Source organism: Hyla sarda, chromosome 1, assembly GCF_029499605.1.
Source record: "Hyla sarda isolate aHylSar1 chromosome 1, aHylSar1.hap1, whole genome shotgun sequence".
NCBI classification, from domain to species: Eukaryota; Metazoa; Chordata; class Amphibia; order Anura; family Hylidae; genus Hyla; species Hyla sarda.
Genome location: NC_079189.1, coordinates 44,998,028 through 45,016,165, shown reverse-complemented (window position 1 = coordinate 45,016,165; position 18,138 = coordinate 44,998,028). Strand labels below are relative to the sequence as shown.

The 18,138-nt window shown below is 44.7% G+C and overlaps 1 protein-coding gene across 2 annotated transcripts in view; it reads left to right on the top strand.

Moving 5' to 3' along the window:
- SLBP (stem-loop binding protein) overlaps window positions 1-8,046 on the top strand; it is a 56,744-nt gene extending 48,698 nt beyond the window's left edge. For both annotated transcript variants that reach the window (XM_056554862.1, XM_056554858.1), the window contains exons 7-9: window positions 5,399-5,492; window positions 5,633-5,756; window positions 7,270-8,046. In XM_056554862.1, the coding sequence (XP_056410837.1) occupies window positions 5,399-5,492; window positions 5,633-5,756; window positions 7,270-7,891 (840 nt within the window). In that variant the 3' untranslated portion in view covers window positions 7,892-8,046. The remainder of the gene's footprint in view (window positions 1-5,398; window positions 5,493-5,632; window positions 5,757-7,269) is intronic.
- The last annotated feature ends 10,092 nt before the right edge of the window (window positions 8,047-18,138 follow it).

Sequence of the window (18,138 nt, the reverse complement as noted above, 5' to 3'; positions counted from 1 at the left end):
CAAACAGTGGTCTGCGTGTTTTACTACACCGCCTGTCATACATCAAATTGCTGATGTGTCTGCGGCTGGAGTTCCAGTACCTCACTACTGGGTGAGGTGCAGATGGGATAATCTGTTGTCTTCTATGGGCCTATACCATTAAGCCGGACGTTGGTCTGCATGGTGGCCTACGCTGCCTGTCCTACATAAACAGCTGGTGTATCCACATCTTGCGTTCCAGCACCTCTCTGCAGTGTGAGGTGTCTGACGTAACGTTCCATTATCTACTATGGACCCATTCCTGTAAGCCGGACAGTTGTCCGCATGGTTTCCCTGTAACCGCCTCTCAACATCCCACGGCTGTTATACTGCGGTTGGAGTTCCGGTTCCTCTCCGCTGTGTAAGGTGCAGACGGACCAACTACTTGCCTACTGTGGACCCCTACCAGTCAGCCGGACAGTTGTCGGCATGTTTTCCTACACGGCCTGTCACCCACCACTCGGCTGACGTCTCTGCGGTGGGAATTCCGGTACCTCAATGCGCTGCGAGGTGCCGACGGAATGGCTCGTTGTCTTCTCTAGGCCCAAACCAGTTAGCCAGACAGTTGTCTGCATGATTCCCCGCAACCGCCTGTCACCCGTAACACGGCTGGCATGTCTGCGGTTGGAGTTCTGGTACCTCTCTACTGTGCACGGTACTGACGGACCGACTCCCTGTCTTTACGGACCCATACCAGTAAGCCAGACAGCTGTCTGCATGGTTTCCTACTCCTACGGTCACCCATTATATGGCTGACAAATCTACGGTTGGAATTCAGGTATCTCCCTCCTATGTGAGGTGCCCGACGGGGTGCCTCATTTCCTCCTATGGGCCCATGCTAGTGAGCCTGACAAGGGTCTGCATGTTGGTCTATACCGCATGTCCTACATCAGACAGCTGAGGTACACTGGGTGGCTAGGTACTCCGCTTTTCTGTGTGGTGCCGACGGAATAGAACTTTATCAGTTAGTCAGTCGGTTGTCTGCGTGGTCTCCTATGTCCGCCTGTCACCCCTCACTTGGCTGCTGTTCCTGCGTTTTGAATTTCCGGTACCTCACTACTCTATGAGGTGTTCGTCGGAGAGTCTCCAGTACTGACCTACGCCGCCTGGCATACATTAACCGGCTGTGTCTGCAGCAGGAGCCTCGGTAACCCACTGTTTTACGGGGTGCCGACTAGGGGTGTGAATCGCCAATAATTTGGCGATTCGATTCGAATCGCGATACCAGGGTGGCGATTCAATATATCGCAATATATCGCGATACTGTCATGTTGGCGATATATCGCGATATATCGCGATATTCCCTATTAAAAGCTTGGGAAAACTTATTCTAGCTGAGAAAGAACAAGGTCCCGCGAGAGTTGTCCTGTGAGTGCGTACGTTCTCCTTCCTGTTTGTTCTGAGTCTGTAGTCTCGCGGTAGCAGCCTGCGAGTGGGACAGAGCTGATAACAGGTACACTGCCAACTAGTGGTCAGGAGTTTAAGTGTTATAAAAAAAATAAGACAGACAAATAGGACTGTGACTCAGTGAGTGAAATACAGTAAATGTTAATTATAATAATTTATAAAAAACATTGATTCTCAGAATTTTAAAATCGATTCAGTATCGCGGAACAAAAAATCGCGATAATCGCGCAAATCGATTTTTTCTTACATCCCTAGTGCCGACGGTCTGGCTCATTGTCTACTCTGGACCTGTCCAGGTTAGCTAGGCTGCAGTCTGCATGGTTCCCTATGCCACCTCTCACACATCACATGGGAAGTACCGATGGGATGAATAGTTGTTTTCTATGAATCCCTGCCAGTAAGCCAGACAGTGGTCTGCGTGGTTGCGTACACCGCCTATCATCCATCAAATGGCTGATGTATCTGCGCCTGGGGTTCTGGTTCCTCACTTCTGAGCGCAGTGCCGTTGGTATGCATAGTTGTCTTCCGTGGATCCATACCAGTGAGCCAGACAGTGTCTGCATGGTTGCCTACATCTGCATGGTTCTCTACACCGCCTGTCCTCCATCAAACAGCGGGTGTATCTGCTTCTGCAGTTTCGGTTCCTCGCTACTGTGTGAGGACCGCGGTGGTCCCAATCAGCCCGATCGAGCTGCCAGGAAAGGTTTATTTTCACTTTAGACGTGGCGATCAACTTTGATCGCCGCATCTGCAGGGTTAATACCGAGCATCACTGGTACCGGCCACTCGTTAGCTGCCGGGGCCGGCCCGATATGACGCAGGGTTACCTTGTCACCCTGCATTATATCGGGGGAGCCGTTAAGAGGTTAAGGCTATGTTCACATGGCGTAATTTCCCAGTGGAATTATGCAGGAATATCCAGTTCGAAAATTCCGCTGCAGCAGCAGATTTCAAGGGGAATCTGCTGCTCTGTGCACACGGGGGAATTTCTTCAGCAAAAAATCTCGAAATCCCAATTCCGGTATCCACACAAAGACCAGTCATGTCTATTCTTTCTGCAGATTCTGCTCAGAAACGCATGAGAAGGCACATTTCTGAGTAGCCCTATCACCTGGAATTGGCCATGTGAACATGGCCTAAGACTGTTCACACACAGTAACCTATGCCGTTTTTAGCTATAATTTACAGTTTTTACGGTAAAATTGCCCTTTTACCCCCCCCCCCCTTTTAATGTATTTTATTGTAGTTAGTGGAAAAACCATCAAACAAGATGTAAAATAAAAGCTGAAGTTTCAATGTCGTTAAATAAAATTTTTTTTAATGAGTAGTCCCTCCCAAGGGTGTGTTAAAATGGGCTACATGCATTTTGATGAAACAAAAGCATAAGTCTATTTGCAAAGAACTGTGAACCGGAGTCATTGTAGAAGGAGCAGGATGGGGACAGAGATGCCGCAGACTGTGTCCATAATGTATGTATATGTGGAGACCCTTACATCTGAGCCTTGTATTGACATGTTTAATAAGATTAAACTGTAGAAATTTGTAGAAACTTTACTTGTTTTTTTTCTTGTGTGTTATGCTGCACTCGTGCTTTTTTTTTTTTTAATACATATACTTATAGGTTAAAACATTACTGTCATTTAATAAAACTTTTGACACGTCGCACAAACATATCAAAAGTTTAGATTGGTCTGGGTCTAAAAGTTGAGCTCCCCTCCAATTATTATATAAAGCCAGGCGAAGTGCATGGCAGCGCTCTTCACTCTCCAACTTGGTGCTCAATGCAGAAGACGGTCTCTGGAGACTCTAATGCAGCCCATCTATTGCATTAAGAGGGACTGAGCTGGGAAGTAAAGCTCATTGCCGCATGCTTCACCTGGCTATATTTAAAGATGATGTCCAGTATTAAGAAATGTATCCTCTATCCTCCAACCGCTGGGACCCATCCCCCCGTAATCTGCTGTACGGGCCCTGATTTAGCCCCTGGTGAGCTGCGCTGTGTGACGTTTTGCACACAGCAGGTCAGCTGGTACGAATGCCCCCCCACCCCCCTCCATTCATCTCTATGGGAGAGGCGGAGACACAGCAACGCTGTGTCTCCGCCTCTCCCATAGAGATAAATGGAGGGGGGGGGGGGGGGGGTGCGTTTCGACCAGCTAACATGCTGGGTACAAAACTCGCTCTAGCAGCGCAGAGCCGGGGTCCCAGCGGTCAGACTATGTTGTGGATAGGGGATACATTTCTTAGCACTGGACATCTGCTTTAAAGATTTGATGGGATCTCAGCACTGAGACCCCGACCAATCTAAACTTTTGACATGTTTGTGCGCCATGTCAAAAGTTTCATTAAATGACCGTAACATTTAAGTTTTTTATTTTGCTATTGAGCACCAGTGAGGACAGGAATCAATGTGATGGCAGTCTTTGTACTGAGTTGCATAATATGTTGCCACAATATATTTAAAAGTTTATTTTTAAATATTTATAATTTAATGGGTTGTTTGTGTGTTTTTTTCAGAATATGTTGGCGCTATTTAACCCCTTAATGACCACGGACATAAATGTACGTCCTGGTTTGGCGGGACTTCTCGCACCAGGACATACATTTACGTCCTGTTTATGAACGCAAGCATCGGAGCGGTGCTCGCGTCATACACGGCAGGTTCTGGCAGCCAATCGTGCGGATGTCCGCCATTAACACCTCACATGCCGTGATCAATACAGATCACGGCATCTGCGGCAGTGCGGTACTTTGAATGGATGATCGGATCGCCCGCTGCGCTGCCGCGGCGAGCCGATCATCCAGCATGGCGGCCGGAGGTCCCCTCACCTGGCTCCGGCCCTCTACCGGGGTCTTCTGCTCTGGTCTGAGATTGAGCAGACCAGAGCAGAAGATCACCGATAATACTGATCAGTGCTGTGTCCTATGCATAGCACTGCACAGTATTAGCAATCAAAGGATTGCTATAGATAGTCCCCTATGGGGACACAAAAAGTGTAAAATAAAAGTTGAAAAATGTAAAATTAAAAAGTAAAAAAAAAGTGAAAAATCCCCTCCCCCAATAAAAATGTAAATTGTCAGTTTTTCCCATTTTACCCACAAAAAGCGTAACTTTTTTTTTTATAAACATATTTGGTATCGCCGCATGCGTAAATGTCCGTACTATCAAAATATAATGTTAATTATCCCGTACGGTGAATAGTGGAAACGTAAAAAATTTAAAAAGGCCAAAAATGCTGATTTTTTTTGTCACCTTTTTATTTAAAAGAAATGTATAAAAAATTATCTAAAAGTTTTATTTATGCAAATGTGGTATCGATAAAAAGTACAGATGATGGCGCAAAAAATGAGCCCTCATACTGCCCTATATACTTAAAAATGAAAAAGTTATAGGTGGTCAAAATAGGGCAATTTTAGATTATTGATTTTGTACAAAAAGTTTGATTTTTTTTAAGCGGTACAAAAATATAAAAGTATCTAGCCATGGGTATCATTTTAATCATATTAACCCACAGAATAAAGAACACATGTCATTTTTACCATAAAGTGTACAGTGTGAAAACAAAACCCTCCAAAATGCGCAAAATTGTGGTTTTCATTAAAATTTCCTCCCTAAAAAATTTTTTGGGGGGGGAGGGTTCGCCGTACATTTTATGGTAAAATGATAGGTTTCATCACAGAGTACAATTGGTCACGCAAAAAACAAGCCCTTATATTGGTCTGTAGATGGAAATATAAGAGAGTTATGGATTTTAGAAGGCGAGGAGGAAAAAACGAAAACGCAAAAATAAAATTGGCCTGGTCCTTAAGGTGAAAATGGGCTTGGTTAATTAAAATATATTGTTTTTATATTTATATTGGTTGTTTCTGGTTAAAGGTTGTTGTTTTTTTTTTTTTTTTTTTTCACCAATTATAATGTGCCCCCCTTTTTTCATCAATATAATGTTTCCCTACCTTTTTTTTTTCTTCCCAGCGTTTTATTCCCAGAATTCAACGTAGAAAATCGCGGTTTGATCAGCCACAGAAGGACAAGGACAAGCCGACCAATGTCAAGCAGTTGGAAGATGGTGAGAATTTTGTCATTATTTACATGGACCCCCAGAAGACTGTGTCAAATATACATCAAATATACATCTCATAAGAAAGGCAACGTATCACTGATTATGTAATAATGGGCATTTTGTAAAAAAAAAAATTCCCTTATCAGCTGCAGATCTAGAGAGGAAGTGGAGCAGTGTCCGGGAGCTGATCCGGGAGCACAGACAGAAGCAGCAGACGAGTGGGGCCTCTCCTTCCCGATTACCACCGACACCACATGCAGAGCAGCTGAGGTTTCTGGGTTGTTTTTCTTTGGTTCAATTTTTGGAATTGTAACCCCTTTCCAACATATGATGTCAATTAACGGCAGATGTCTGGTGGACGAAGGTTGGGGTGGGATCAGTAGCCAATCCTGCTCCATACACTGCGTGCCGGCGCAGGTGACACTCACTATTAGTGCTGACTGTTCAAATCACTACTTAAAGGGGTACTCCAGAGATGCACAGGTGGCGCGTGCTGACCCCTGCTCTGTGGCCAGGGCACCGGGCAGGAGATTGCGGGGACCGCCCTGTGAACTGTCACTTATCCCCTATCCTTTGGATAGGGCGCAATTTTCCTAAACGAGACTACTCCTTTAATGCTGATCTTTCGGAACCCCTTAGACTATGTTTGCATGCCAGAATTTCAGCCGAAAGATCCGAAAATCCACACCAAATTAATGCAGATGTGGAATTCCGCATCATTTCTTATCATTGCTTTATTTAAATTAGCCGCAGAATCCGCGCGATTTCCGCACGCGATCCACATTTTTTTTGTTGGGGGGGGGGGGGGGGGGGCATTCACCTTAACCCCTTAACGACAATGGACGTAAATGTACGTCACGATGCAGTGGAACTTAACGCACCATGACATACATTTACATCATGTACATGACGCGAGCACTTCACCGGTTTCGCATCATGCACGGCAGGTCCCGGCTGCTGTCATCAGCCAGGGACCTGCTGATGTCCGCCATTAACGCCTCAGATTCTGTGATCAGTACAGATCACGGCATCTGCGGCAGTGCAGGCGTTAAAATAGATGACTGGATCGCCCGCAGTGATGCCGCGATGATCTGATCATCAAACATTGTGGCCGGTGGCCCTTACCTGCTCCGGCCGTCTTCAGGTCTTCCCTGGTCTAAAATCGAGCAGAAGGTCGCTGATAATACTGATCAGTGCTAAGCCTATGCATAGCACTGTTCAGTATATGCAATCTAATGATTGCTAAAAATTGTCCCCTATGGGGACATAAAAAGTGTAAATAAAAAATAGTAAAAGCAAAACCTTCCAAAATTTGCTAAATTGCGGTTTTCTTTTCAATTTTCCCACATAGATAATATTTTTTTCGGTTGCGCCATACATTTTATGGTGAAATGAGTGATGTCAAAATGGACTTGGTCCTTAAGGGGTTAAAGGGCTTCCACAGCTGAATCCCGCAAAAATATAAGACATTAAAATTCTGCAGTGTGACTAGTACTGCGGAATCCCATTGAAGTTACTAAGGCTATAGACACATTTGTTGAGTGTGCTGCTAGTTGTGTTAATCTGGCGGACAGAGGACTGTTTTTAAGGATACTGTTTGCTGTGTTGCTGTTTATTATTTCCTATTTTTTGTCAAAAAAAAAATTTATGAAGAGAATTGGCTTGATAGTTTAGTATCCTTGTGGAAATAGGCAATGTCTGGTTATTAATTCTTCATGTTGAAGTTGGAGAATGACAAAGAATTCCACAATTTCTCTAAATCAGTGTTTTTTTTCCAAAACAGTGTGTCTCCAGCTGTTGCAAAACTACAACTCCCACATGCTGAACAACATATGGCAGGAGTACCAGGCACAGAAGTATTGAGACTAATCCAGAGTATTGATGCCCACAATGACCAGTTTGACCATTTCGGGAAAAGCATTGCTGCTCGTTGCCGCATCTTGCCCTCCAAAGTGCGTAGTGAACTTCAAGCCGTTATCGAGGGTGCGGTGGCAGCCTACGAACTGGCGGACCCTGCCCAGCTTCCTGCCTCTGCATATGTGGTGGATCTTATAAGGAACCTATGTGGCATCAGTCCCTCCCTTCCTACAGTGTCTTTGGCTCCCCAATTACCGCATGGGGCAACCGCCACCCAGACATCCCTCCTTTCTGTTTTTAACTCTGTCACTCTGTCCTCTCTTCCATCCCAACCACCTTCCCTCCGTCCTGCCCCCCAACCTGTCCCTCCTGCACCCCATCATTACCCCCAACATACCCCTTCTGCACCCCATCATTACACCCAACCTAGTTCTTCTGCATACAACCATCCTACCCCTCGTTATTACAATCAACCTGCTCCTTCTTCCTCTGTCCCCCCACCCAATGCTGCCTATTATTCAGCTCCTTATAAGCCACCATTTAAATAATACGCCATCACAATGCTCCGCCCACCCTCATGACCATTCCCTCCCTGTTGTCTAATGTTTTTTTTTTGTAGCGTTGCTTGAAAATATTAAAAAACAAATAACTTAATATAAAATAACACAACAAATTAATGTAAAATAAAACAATAACGAATTGATTTTGTAGCCAATAATTGTGTTTATTTTTTTTAACCCTTAAGGACAGGACATTTAGAGAATTTTTTGTCATTCTGGACAAAGGCTATTTTACATTTCTAAGGTATTTGGGTTTAGTTGTCATTTTCTTTCTCACCCACACAAATTCTGTATTGTTTTTCTATATTGTAAATTTTTTTTTTGTTGATACATGCAGCGGTTTTTGTGAAAAACTTTTTTTTCCTTATTTGTTATTTGATGGCATTTGTGGTAAAAAAAAATGATGGTATCTTTATTCTGCAGGTCGGTACAATTATGGTGATACCCAATTTATATAGCTCTTCATGTTCTTTTTCCATTTCACAACAAAATCTTTTCCCTCTTTTGTGTTGCCATGCTCCAGCAGACATGACTTTTATCGTCCAACACCAGTGTGAGGGCTAATTTTTTTGCGGGACGAGCCAGTAGTGACACAGCATCTATGGGGCTAAGGGTGCATTCACACCACTTTTTGCAGTACAGTTCCGTATCAGGTTTTTGATGAATAACGGATTCCTCAAAACCGGACTAAACTGTATCAAAATGTGAGTACAAATGTCAACCCGTATACGGTTTGAAAAATGATGTCCGGATGCATCAGTTTTTTAAGAAAAATTTTTAACTTTTTTAATTTTTCACTCCATTTTGAATAAAGTTTCACTTGTTTGATTAAAGTTCCAAGAAAAAAAACTGTGCAAAGTCAAAAACCAGATGGGACCGTACGCATATACTGTTCTGTACGGTTCCCATTGACTTCCATGTTGAAAAAAAAAAAAAAAAACGTATACGGTTTAATACGCTTTTTCACCCGGGCCAAAAAACGTGGTAGTCTACGGTTTTTGGGTATGGGAAAATAAACAGACAAATCCGTATAAGACGCAAAACGGACTAAACTGGATGATACGTTTGACATACGGTTTACGATGTTAAGTCAATGCATACGGTTTTCTATACGGTTTCGTGCGGTTTTTAACTTGAAACCATAAACGGGAACTGTATAGCAAAAACGTGGTGTGCGTGCACCCGAACACTGCCGAGACCGGCTCGACCATGGTCTTGTCAGCTGCAGCGGGATCCTGGCTTTGATTGACAGCTGGGTCCTGATTCTGAAAGATCACATATCGGTACTGGCATGTTTTTGCGTGACGGACGTGATCAGTCAAGTGTCTTTAAGGGGTTAATAGGGTAGAGGTAAAGCAGGTTTATTCCATATAAAAATTTATTATACACTAAGGGGGACATTTATCATTGAGTTTACCCCTTTTTCTTTTGTATTTTGTTGCGCAAAAATTTTACTTTCATTGCGTCTTTTTTGATAGAACATTTTCCGATGTTCTCTATGTGCTCGTGTACCGTAGAAAGAAAAATGCTTTACACACTAATTTACTATTGCACATTTTTTGTTTAGATATTAAAACTTTGCGCAAAGGCAACAGATTTTGCGCAAATATAGGACACCAAGGAGGGCACGTACCAATGTGTCAGACGGTAGAAACAAGAAGGAATGTCTGTTTGCACACGGTTGATACATTTTAAACAATTTCTACCTCACACCGACATTGATAAATCTCCCCATAAGAGTGGATAAGTGACTCGTGCAGGTTTCAGTGGGATAAACCTTAGTTTCTTTTATCTGCCATCCTGGACTGTTTTCCTTTACCCTATTGTAAGCGCTAGTGTTGTCCTTCACCATCTGAGTGCGGAGCGCGCTACTCCAGGTGAGCTGGGAACTCTCTTTTTCAATGTTTTTAACAATTTGATAGATTTTGATTTATGTGTAATGGCGGGGGGGCCAATGGACTTTTGTCTAGTATCCTAGACATGTCCACAAATGGAAAAATGTGTCCTTTTGCAAAGGTTTTGACTTCAGATATTGAACTAAGTACTTTATGACATATGTTCACACTACGGATATGTCGCTGAATCTCCACTCTCTGGCGGGAGCGGTAGGACCGCGCGGCACTGCGCCGTCACCATTGGTGGCTATGCAGTGCTCGCGGATTTCCACACAAAGAATGAGCATGTTCTTTCTTTGCGCAGAACATTTTCAGTGGCGGAATTGTCCGCCGCTGAAATTCTGCTGTGTGAACGGGTCTCGCATAAGACCCATTCACACTGATAATGTTCACAGTATGTAATTCTTCTCGGCAATTCCACAGTGTGAACATATTATTAGGATTCTAGCATCTTTGAGGCCAAAGGTACACTTTGTCGTTTAACCCCTTAAGGACCAATCCCGTTTTAGCCTTTAGGGGTTTTGTTTTTTCCTCCTCCCCTTTTAAAAATCATAATGTTTTAAATTTTCCACCTCCAGACCCATATAAGGGCTTGTTGCCTTTATATGCTTGATGCTAACGTTCACTGTGCGGAACTCCGCTCATGGAATTCTGTGGGAATTCCGCAGTGTGAACATACCCTAACTGTATAGCCAAAAATAAAAAAGTAGTGTAGGTTTTGGCCTCTGTAATAGGGTTGGGCGGTATACCGGTTCATACCGAATACCGACATTTTTGGGCTGCACGATATGAATTTTTCCCATACCGCAATACCGGTTGGGCCCCTCCCCCTTGGAAATTAGTTATCAGCCCAGTGCAGCGCTGTCCCCACATCGGGGAACTAATCATATGTTACCCGCCAGCGCTGTTCTGCTCCCCCCCAATTAATTATCAGCCCAGCGGGGTAGTACTCACATATGTCACCCGCAAGCACTGCCCTCCTCCTCTTTTTTGGGGGCCGCCGGCGCTGGAACCCACTGTACGCCAGTGGTCTCCAACCTGCGGACCTCCAGATGTTGCAAAACCAAAACTCCCAGTGCTGTCCGGGCATGCTGGGAATTGTAGTTTTGCAACAGCTGGAGGTCCGCAGGTTTGAGACCACTGCTGTACGCTGTATCCCTATACCCGGGCTGCAAAAGATAAAGAAAATAAACTTTAACTTACCTACGTCGGCCTCACGCTGTTCCTTGGGACTGGAACGTCGGACAGCCGTCAGCCTATCACCGGCCGCAGCGATGTCCCGCCCCAGCCAGTGATAGGCTGAGCCCACTGTCATGTAAGGAGCTCTGGCCGGCTTCTTACATGACAGTGGGCTCAGCCTATCACTGGCCGAGGCGGGACATTGCTGCTGACGGCTGTCCGACGTTCCAGTCCCATGGAACAGCGTGAGGCCGACGTAGGTAAGTTAAAGTTTATTTTCTTTATCTGTTGCAGCCCGGGTATAGGGATACAGCATACAGCAGTGGTCTCAAACCTGCGGACCTCCAGCTGTTGCAAAACTGCAACTTCCAGCATGCCCGGACAGCTGTTGGCTGTCCGGGCATGCTGGGAGTTGTAGTTTTGCAACATCTGGAGGTCCGCAGGTTGGAGACCACTGGCGTACAGTGAGTTCCAGCGCCAGCAGCCCCCAACAAAGAGGAGGAGGGCAGTGCTTGCGGGTGACATATGTGAGTAGTACCCCGCTGGGCTGATAATTGGGGGGGAGCAGAACAGCGCTGGCGGGTAACATGATTTGGGGGTGGGGGGGGTGAAAGAAATACCGTTATATACCGTGGAACCGCCATAAGTTACAAAAGTACAGTGATACACATATTTGGTCATACCGCCCAGCTCTACTCTGTAAGTAGTGCTTGACCTTTTAATATGTATCCTAGAGATTGGTGTTGTCCCAATTACACTAAAACCCCTAAAGTCAAAAATTTTTACATTAACCTCTTAATGACTTATGATGTATATATCCCTTATGGCTCTGTTAAGAGTGTATGTAGGGGGCTTGGGACATGAGCCTGCTCAATACCTGGCAGCTTACAGCAGCTTTCACCAATGGAGGGCTGCTATTAAAAAGTGATCTCTGTTGCCGGCTGATGACTATTTAAATGCGGCATTTAAACAATGTTCGGTGCGCGTCATTGGCGGTGCAGTGGCTGGATCGGCTGCTTTGCAGGCAGATGAAATGTTATGACAGCTCAATGCCTGTAGTAGACCTTTGTGGATGTGGTGACTGAACATTCTGCCATAGACAGGCTGAACCAATAGATCACTTATTGATCAATGTAATTCTATAGTATAATGTTAATCTGTATGAGCAATGAAATGACTGTTCATATAAGTCCCCTTGGACAACTAAAAAAGTGTTTAAAAAAAATAAAAAATTAAAAAAATCTTCCGCCCATAATAATCCAATCACTGCCCGTTTCCCATTTTTTAAAAAACAAACAAACCAAAAGTAATAAAAAAAAGAAAAATTAAACATATTTGTTATCGCAGTGTGACGATTTATCTGAACTATTAAAATATAATATTCTTGATCTCACAATGGTGAACGGCGTAAACAAAACAAAAAAAAATCATGTTTTAGTTTTTTTTTTTTTTTTTGTCACATCCTCCAAAAAATGGAATAAAAAGTCAGATCTACACCCGATTGGTTATCGATAGAAAATTACAGATCAAAGCTCATTCACAAAAAATGAGCCCCCCACACAGCTTTGTTCAGAAGGAGGCCTACAGGAAGTGGTGTAGTCCTCTCATTGTCATTATGGTGCTGTCTCAGCAGCTCCCTGGCTTTTTCCTCCCACGCCAATGTATCATCCTCTACTAGCTATGTGTGGCTGGATCTTGTCTCTGAGCTAAATCTCCTCCCTGAGTGATGTTATCACCTGTGACCAGCCCCTACAGCTAAATGAACATCTGTCATATACACATATTCATATTCACGCCCCCTCCCATAGACTTGCATTGAGGGGGCGGGGCTATGACGTCACAAGCTCCCGTCCCCAACGCCGCAGTTTGTTCCAAACGCTGAGCAGCGGAGTACCCCTTTAAGGATTAATGGAGTTGTTAATCCAACACAATACAGCTTCTTTGGTTAAGATAGAAGAGGAAATTGAAAGGATTCAGGGTCAGATTATGAAAGACTCGTCCAACCAATTGGAAAAGATTAATGCCTGTTTAGATCCAGATTTTTTAGAGATGGGAAAAGGAGATTGGGGAGGTGAAAACTAAAATGTTTGGTGCCAAAACCGTGGCTGGGCTGGTATAGATTTTCTCTCAGGTCCAGATCTGGATCTGTTTCATCCACTAGGTCTGGAGGTGACCACCAAAAATCTGAGATTTGAGGCCAAGGGGTGAACAAAGGAGACAAAATCAACTAAGAAACAGCTTAATTGGGAAACAAGACCAATATGGAGGTAATTTACCTTCTTTGATGCGCAGTTAGAGGTACTCTCCATGGGTCTAACATTCTCCCCCACTTTTTGATGTTTTCACAGTAATGAAAGAAACTTCAGTTATTTTCAAGTTAATACTTGAAACCCTACAGAACCTAAATTTGCAAGTTCCCTTGAAATAGAAGCCTTACAGATCTTGGAAGAACTTTTACAGCAGCATAAACCTGAAGTCCCAGGTAATTCCCCTAATGGGATCTTACCTTAATTCAGAATGTTTCCCCCCTTGTTGCTGTGTCTAAAAGTAGAGATATTTACCAAATTGGTAACGGAAGAGGGAGAATGATAATCTATCTAGAGTGCAACATCAGGCACTTAAAGGGGTACTCCTGCGCTAAGACATCTTATCCTCTATCCAAAGGATAGGGGATAAGATGCCTGATCGCGGGAGTCCCGCCGCTGGGGACCCCCGTGATCTTGCACGCAGCACCCCGTTATAATCAGTCCCCGGAGCATGTTCGCTCCGGGTCTGATTACTGGCGATCACTGGGGCCGGAGCATTGGGACATCACGGCCCTGCCCCCCGTGTGACGCCCCCTCATTGATAGCCTATGGGAGGGGGCGTGGCCTCTACAAATGCATTACTGCACGCCTTTTCGGTGCATACGTAATCAACAAAAAAATGCCATACCAGCAGGGCAGTTCTTGCAGATGAAGAGGATCTGTTTCTCTGAAAAAAAGATTTGACGTTCAGAGTAAAGACTGAGGTTCACAGAACGTGGATATAGCAACCAATAAATTTAACGGGTACAGAAAAGCATGGGGTACCCCTAGAGGAGAATTATTAAGAAGATCCGATGCAGAAAGCAAGATAACGACGTGAGATTTGTATCCACATTGTGCGTAGAAACGTTGAGACGCGAATCAATGTGATGCCAGTGTTTTAAAGTTTACTGTGAGATTGTAGTAAACTGTGAGAAGAAGAGAGTTACGCATGCGCGTTGGAGTTGCTGTCGTTGCCTTCTGCAGGATTCTTTGCGGTTTCAGTCTATATCCTATAATCTTGTGACATTGTATCACAATATATAAAAGTAGACCCGCTCGTGACGGCAAGGAGAGGTAAAGGACATTTTGGTGAAGAGCCACTACATGGCTAAAACAACAAACCCCTTTCACTTTGTGTTTTCCATGTTGGAGTTGTTTAGCATGTGACATCATCATTCGGACATCATCATTGAATGGTTTTCGAGAGTTTGCTTTACACTAGTAAAACTCTTGCGAGCCAGGGACGTTACTATTGGGGGTGCAGAGGTAGCAGTCGCAACGGGGCCCCAAGGCACCTTTGCCCTTTTAAGAAGACACCAGTAGCATAAATGACACATGGTAGACATGGGGCCCCGTTACAGATTTTGCATTGGGGCCCTGAGATACAAGTTACACCTCTGCTCACAGCATGACGCATGAAATATATTAGGCCACCTGCACATGTTCCAAAATTTATATCGGACTCAGAGAATGTAGAGAATTGCGGATGCGGACCCAGGAGCATGCGGTGGATATTTTGGCTGCAAAAGATGTACTGGGTGTGTCTGCCCAGACATTTAAAGGGTTACTCCGCTACCCAGCGTCCGGAACATTGAGTTCTGAACGCTGTCTGGAGGCTTCCACGTTCACGCCCGCCCCCTTGTGATGTTACGTCCCGCCCCCTCAATACAAGTCTATGGGAGGGGGTGGAGTCATTGAGGGGGCAGGCCGTGAAACGGCCTGCCCCCTCAATGACTCCACCCCCTCCCATAGACTTGCATTGAGGGGGGCGGGATGTGATGTCACAAGGGGGCGGGCACACAGCATTCGGAACTCAAATGTTCCGGACGCTGGGGAGAAGAGTAACCCTTTAAGACTTATCATCATTCGACACAAGGACCCTGCAAGTGAGAGGAATTGCGAGGTGTGCTGCGGCATCAGAGGGAGTAATGAGAAGAAAATTCTGGCTGAAAAAGCAACCAAATGGATTGGGACATTAGGTACGCTGACTCCAAACAGGCTCAATGAGCAGCTGACTTTCAAATTGTTTTTACCTGTTATGTTTTTAATGCGGTTTTTGTTTGATTTTAGTTCATTATCTGAATGCCACTGGTGAGCACTATGGGGGAGATTTATCAAAACTTGTGCAGAGGAAAAGTTGCCCAGTTGCCCATAGCAACCAATCAGATCTCTTCTTTCATTTTTAACAAGGCCTCTGCAAAATGAAAGAAGCGATCTGATTGGTTGCTATGGGCAACTGGGCAACTTTCCCTCTGCACAGGTTTTGATAAATCTCCCCCTATATCCTCATCCCGGGGAGAACTATATGAACATCTGGAAAACATGTGGAGGAACTTTGGGAAGATGGTATTATTTTAAAGGTTTCTTTTTTATTTCCCCCCCAACATATGTATTGCATATTCACGGTATTACACAAGACACTTTGTTGTATATGCATTATATATGTTTTTTATGCATATTGATATTGTAACATGCACTTTATGCACTTGATTCAATTGAATTATATTTACGTTTATTATTCACTATTGTGTGTGTATATATATATATATATATATATATATATATATATATATATATCTTAAATTCTTTACTCCAACTGTTGCAAAACTACAACTCCCAGCATGCCCAGACAGCCTGTCCGGGCATGCTGGGAGTTGTAGTTTTGCAATAGCTGGAGGCACCCTGGCTGAGAAACACTGATTTACTTATAGTACCAGCTGTGACTCAAGGGAACTACAAGTCGCAGCATGTGCACTCCATGTGCACATAAACTAAAGGACTACGAACTTACTCTTATCTCTTTATTACATATATATATATATATATATATATATATATATATATATATATATTTTCCTGTTATAGGATATAGCCTGAAACTGCATGCGCAGTAAACTTTATCACACCAGATACATCACCGGGATGGGAGTTACATACATTTTTCTGAAGCTTCACATTTTTTATGTTAAAGGGGTTCTCCACCATAATGTGATTTTAGTACTTACCTGGCAGACAGTAATGGACATGCTTAGGAAGGATCTGCGCTTGTCTTGGGGCTAAATGGCTATTTTGTGAGATTACAATAACTCTGGCTATCTTTTTGTGAACTGTCTATTTCCTGTTGGAGTTCATTTTTTAACTACAAGTCTCATAATTCCTTGTTTGTAAGTGTGAGGTCACTTTTTTCCTGCCCACACATCAGCGGCCCCACCCATTGAAATCCATGCAATAGACCAGTGTTTTTTAACCCCAGGGTGCCTCAAGCTGTTGCAAAAATACAATTCCTTGCATAATGATCTTCCTCCCACCCAGCGGTCTCTCCACCCATTGAAGCACAGACACGTTCTCTTTCAGCACCTGACTAGTGATGTCATGTCTCGGGCCGCACTGCAACCTGGGAAAACCTGAGACAACACTCATTTTTTATGCTGTTAAAAATAAACTTTGGGGCAAAAAACACAGAAGAATTGCGAGAACACCATCAAAAACAGGTACAAACACTATATTATGAACTACACTACCTGTACAGCCCCTGTAGTACAGTCAAATAAAAAATTAATGCAATATCATTTTAAAACACATATACCTTTCAGCAGTTGTTGTGGACTCTCATTCCTAGGTGTATACAAAATGTGTACAGTGACCCCCCGACCTACGATGGCCCCGATATATGATCAAATCGACATACGATGGCCTCTCAGAGGCCATCGCATGTCGGTCAGCATCGACATACAATGCTTTTTTATGTCGGGGCCATCGCATTAAGTGCTATCCGGCAGCGCCAAATGCTTAACCTGCTGCCAGATAACAGCTTAATGTTCCCCGTGTGGTGCGGTAAGTATTACTTACCCCTCCACAATGCTCCGGGGTGCCCTCCGGGTCCAGCGCTGGTCTTCCGGTGTCTTCTCGGCCCTCTCCGATGACGTCAATACGCTGCTGCGCATGTCATCCAATAGGAATGGCGTACGCAGCGGCATAATGACGTCGCAACGCAGGCCCAGTAAGGCCTTGCGGAAGAAAGCAGAGGACCGGAGAAGACAGCAGAGGACCGGAGAAGACAGCGGAGCACCAGAGAAGACAGAAGAGGACCAGAGAAGACAGCAGAGGACCGGAGAAGACAGAAGAGGACCGGAAAAGACCAGGAGAGCCCAGCGGAGGCCCGGGTTCACCATCGGGAGCGGTGGGGACACCATCGCGAGCGGCGGGGACAGGTGAGTACAGCTTCCTATACTTTACACTGCACGAATCCCTCAACATATGATGGATTCGACAAACGATGGCTCGTTTGGAACGAATTACCATCGTATGTTGAGGGACCACTGTATAGTCATTGAGACTATACTAAAAGACTAAGACCATATATGCTTAAAGGGGTACTCCGCCCCTAGACAGGGGATAAGATGTCAGATCGTCGCGGTCCTGCTGCTGGGGATCCCCACTGCGGCACCTCGCTATCATTACAGCACAGCGAGTTCGCTCTGTGCGTAATGACGGGCAATACATCGTGACGTCATGGCTCTGCCCCTTTCAATACAAGTCTATGGGAGGGGGCATGGCAGTCATCACGCCCCCTGCCATACACTTGCATTAAGGGGACGGCCGTGATGTCACGAGGGGCGGAGCCATGATGTCACTATGTATCGCCCGTCATTACGCACAGAGCGAACTCGCTCTGTGCTGTAATGATAGCGAGGTGCCGCTGCGGGGATCCCAGGGCTCCCCAGCAGCGGGACCGCGGCGATCTGACATCTTATCCTTTGGATAGGGGATAAGATGTCTAGGGGCAGAGTTCCCCTTTAACACTTCAAGCTGACTCTCCAGCTGGTGTAAAACTACAACTCCCAGCATGATCAGACTGAGTTTGGCTTCCTGT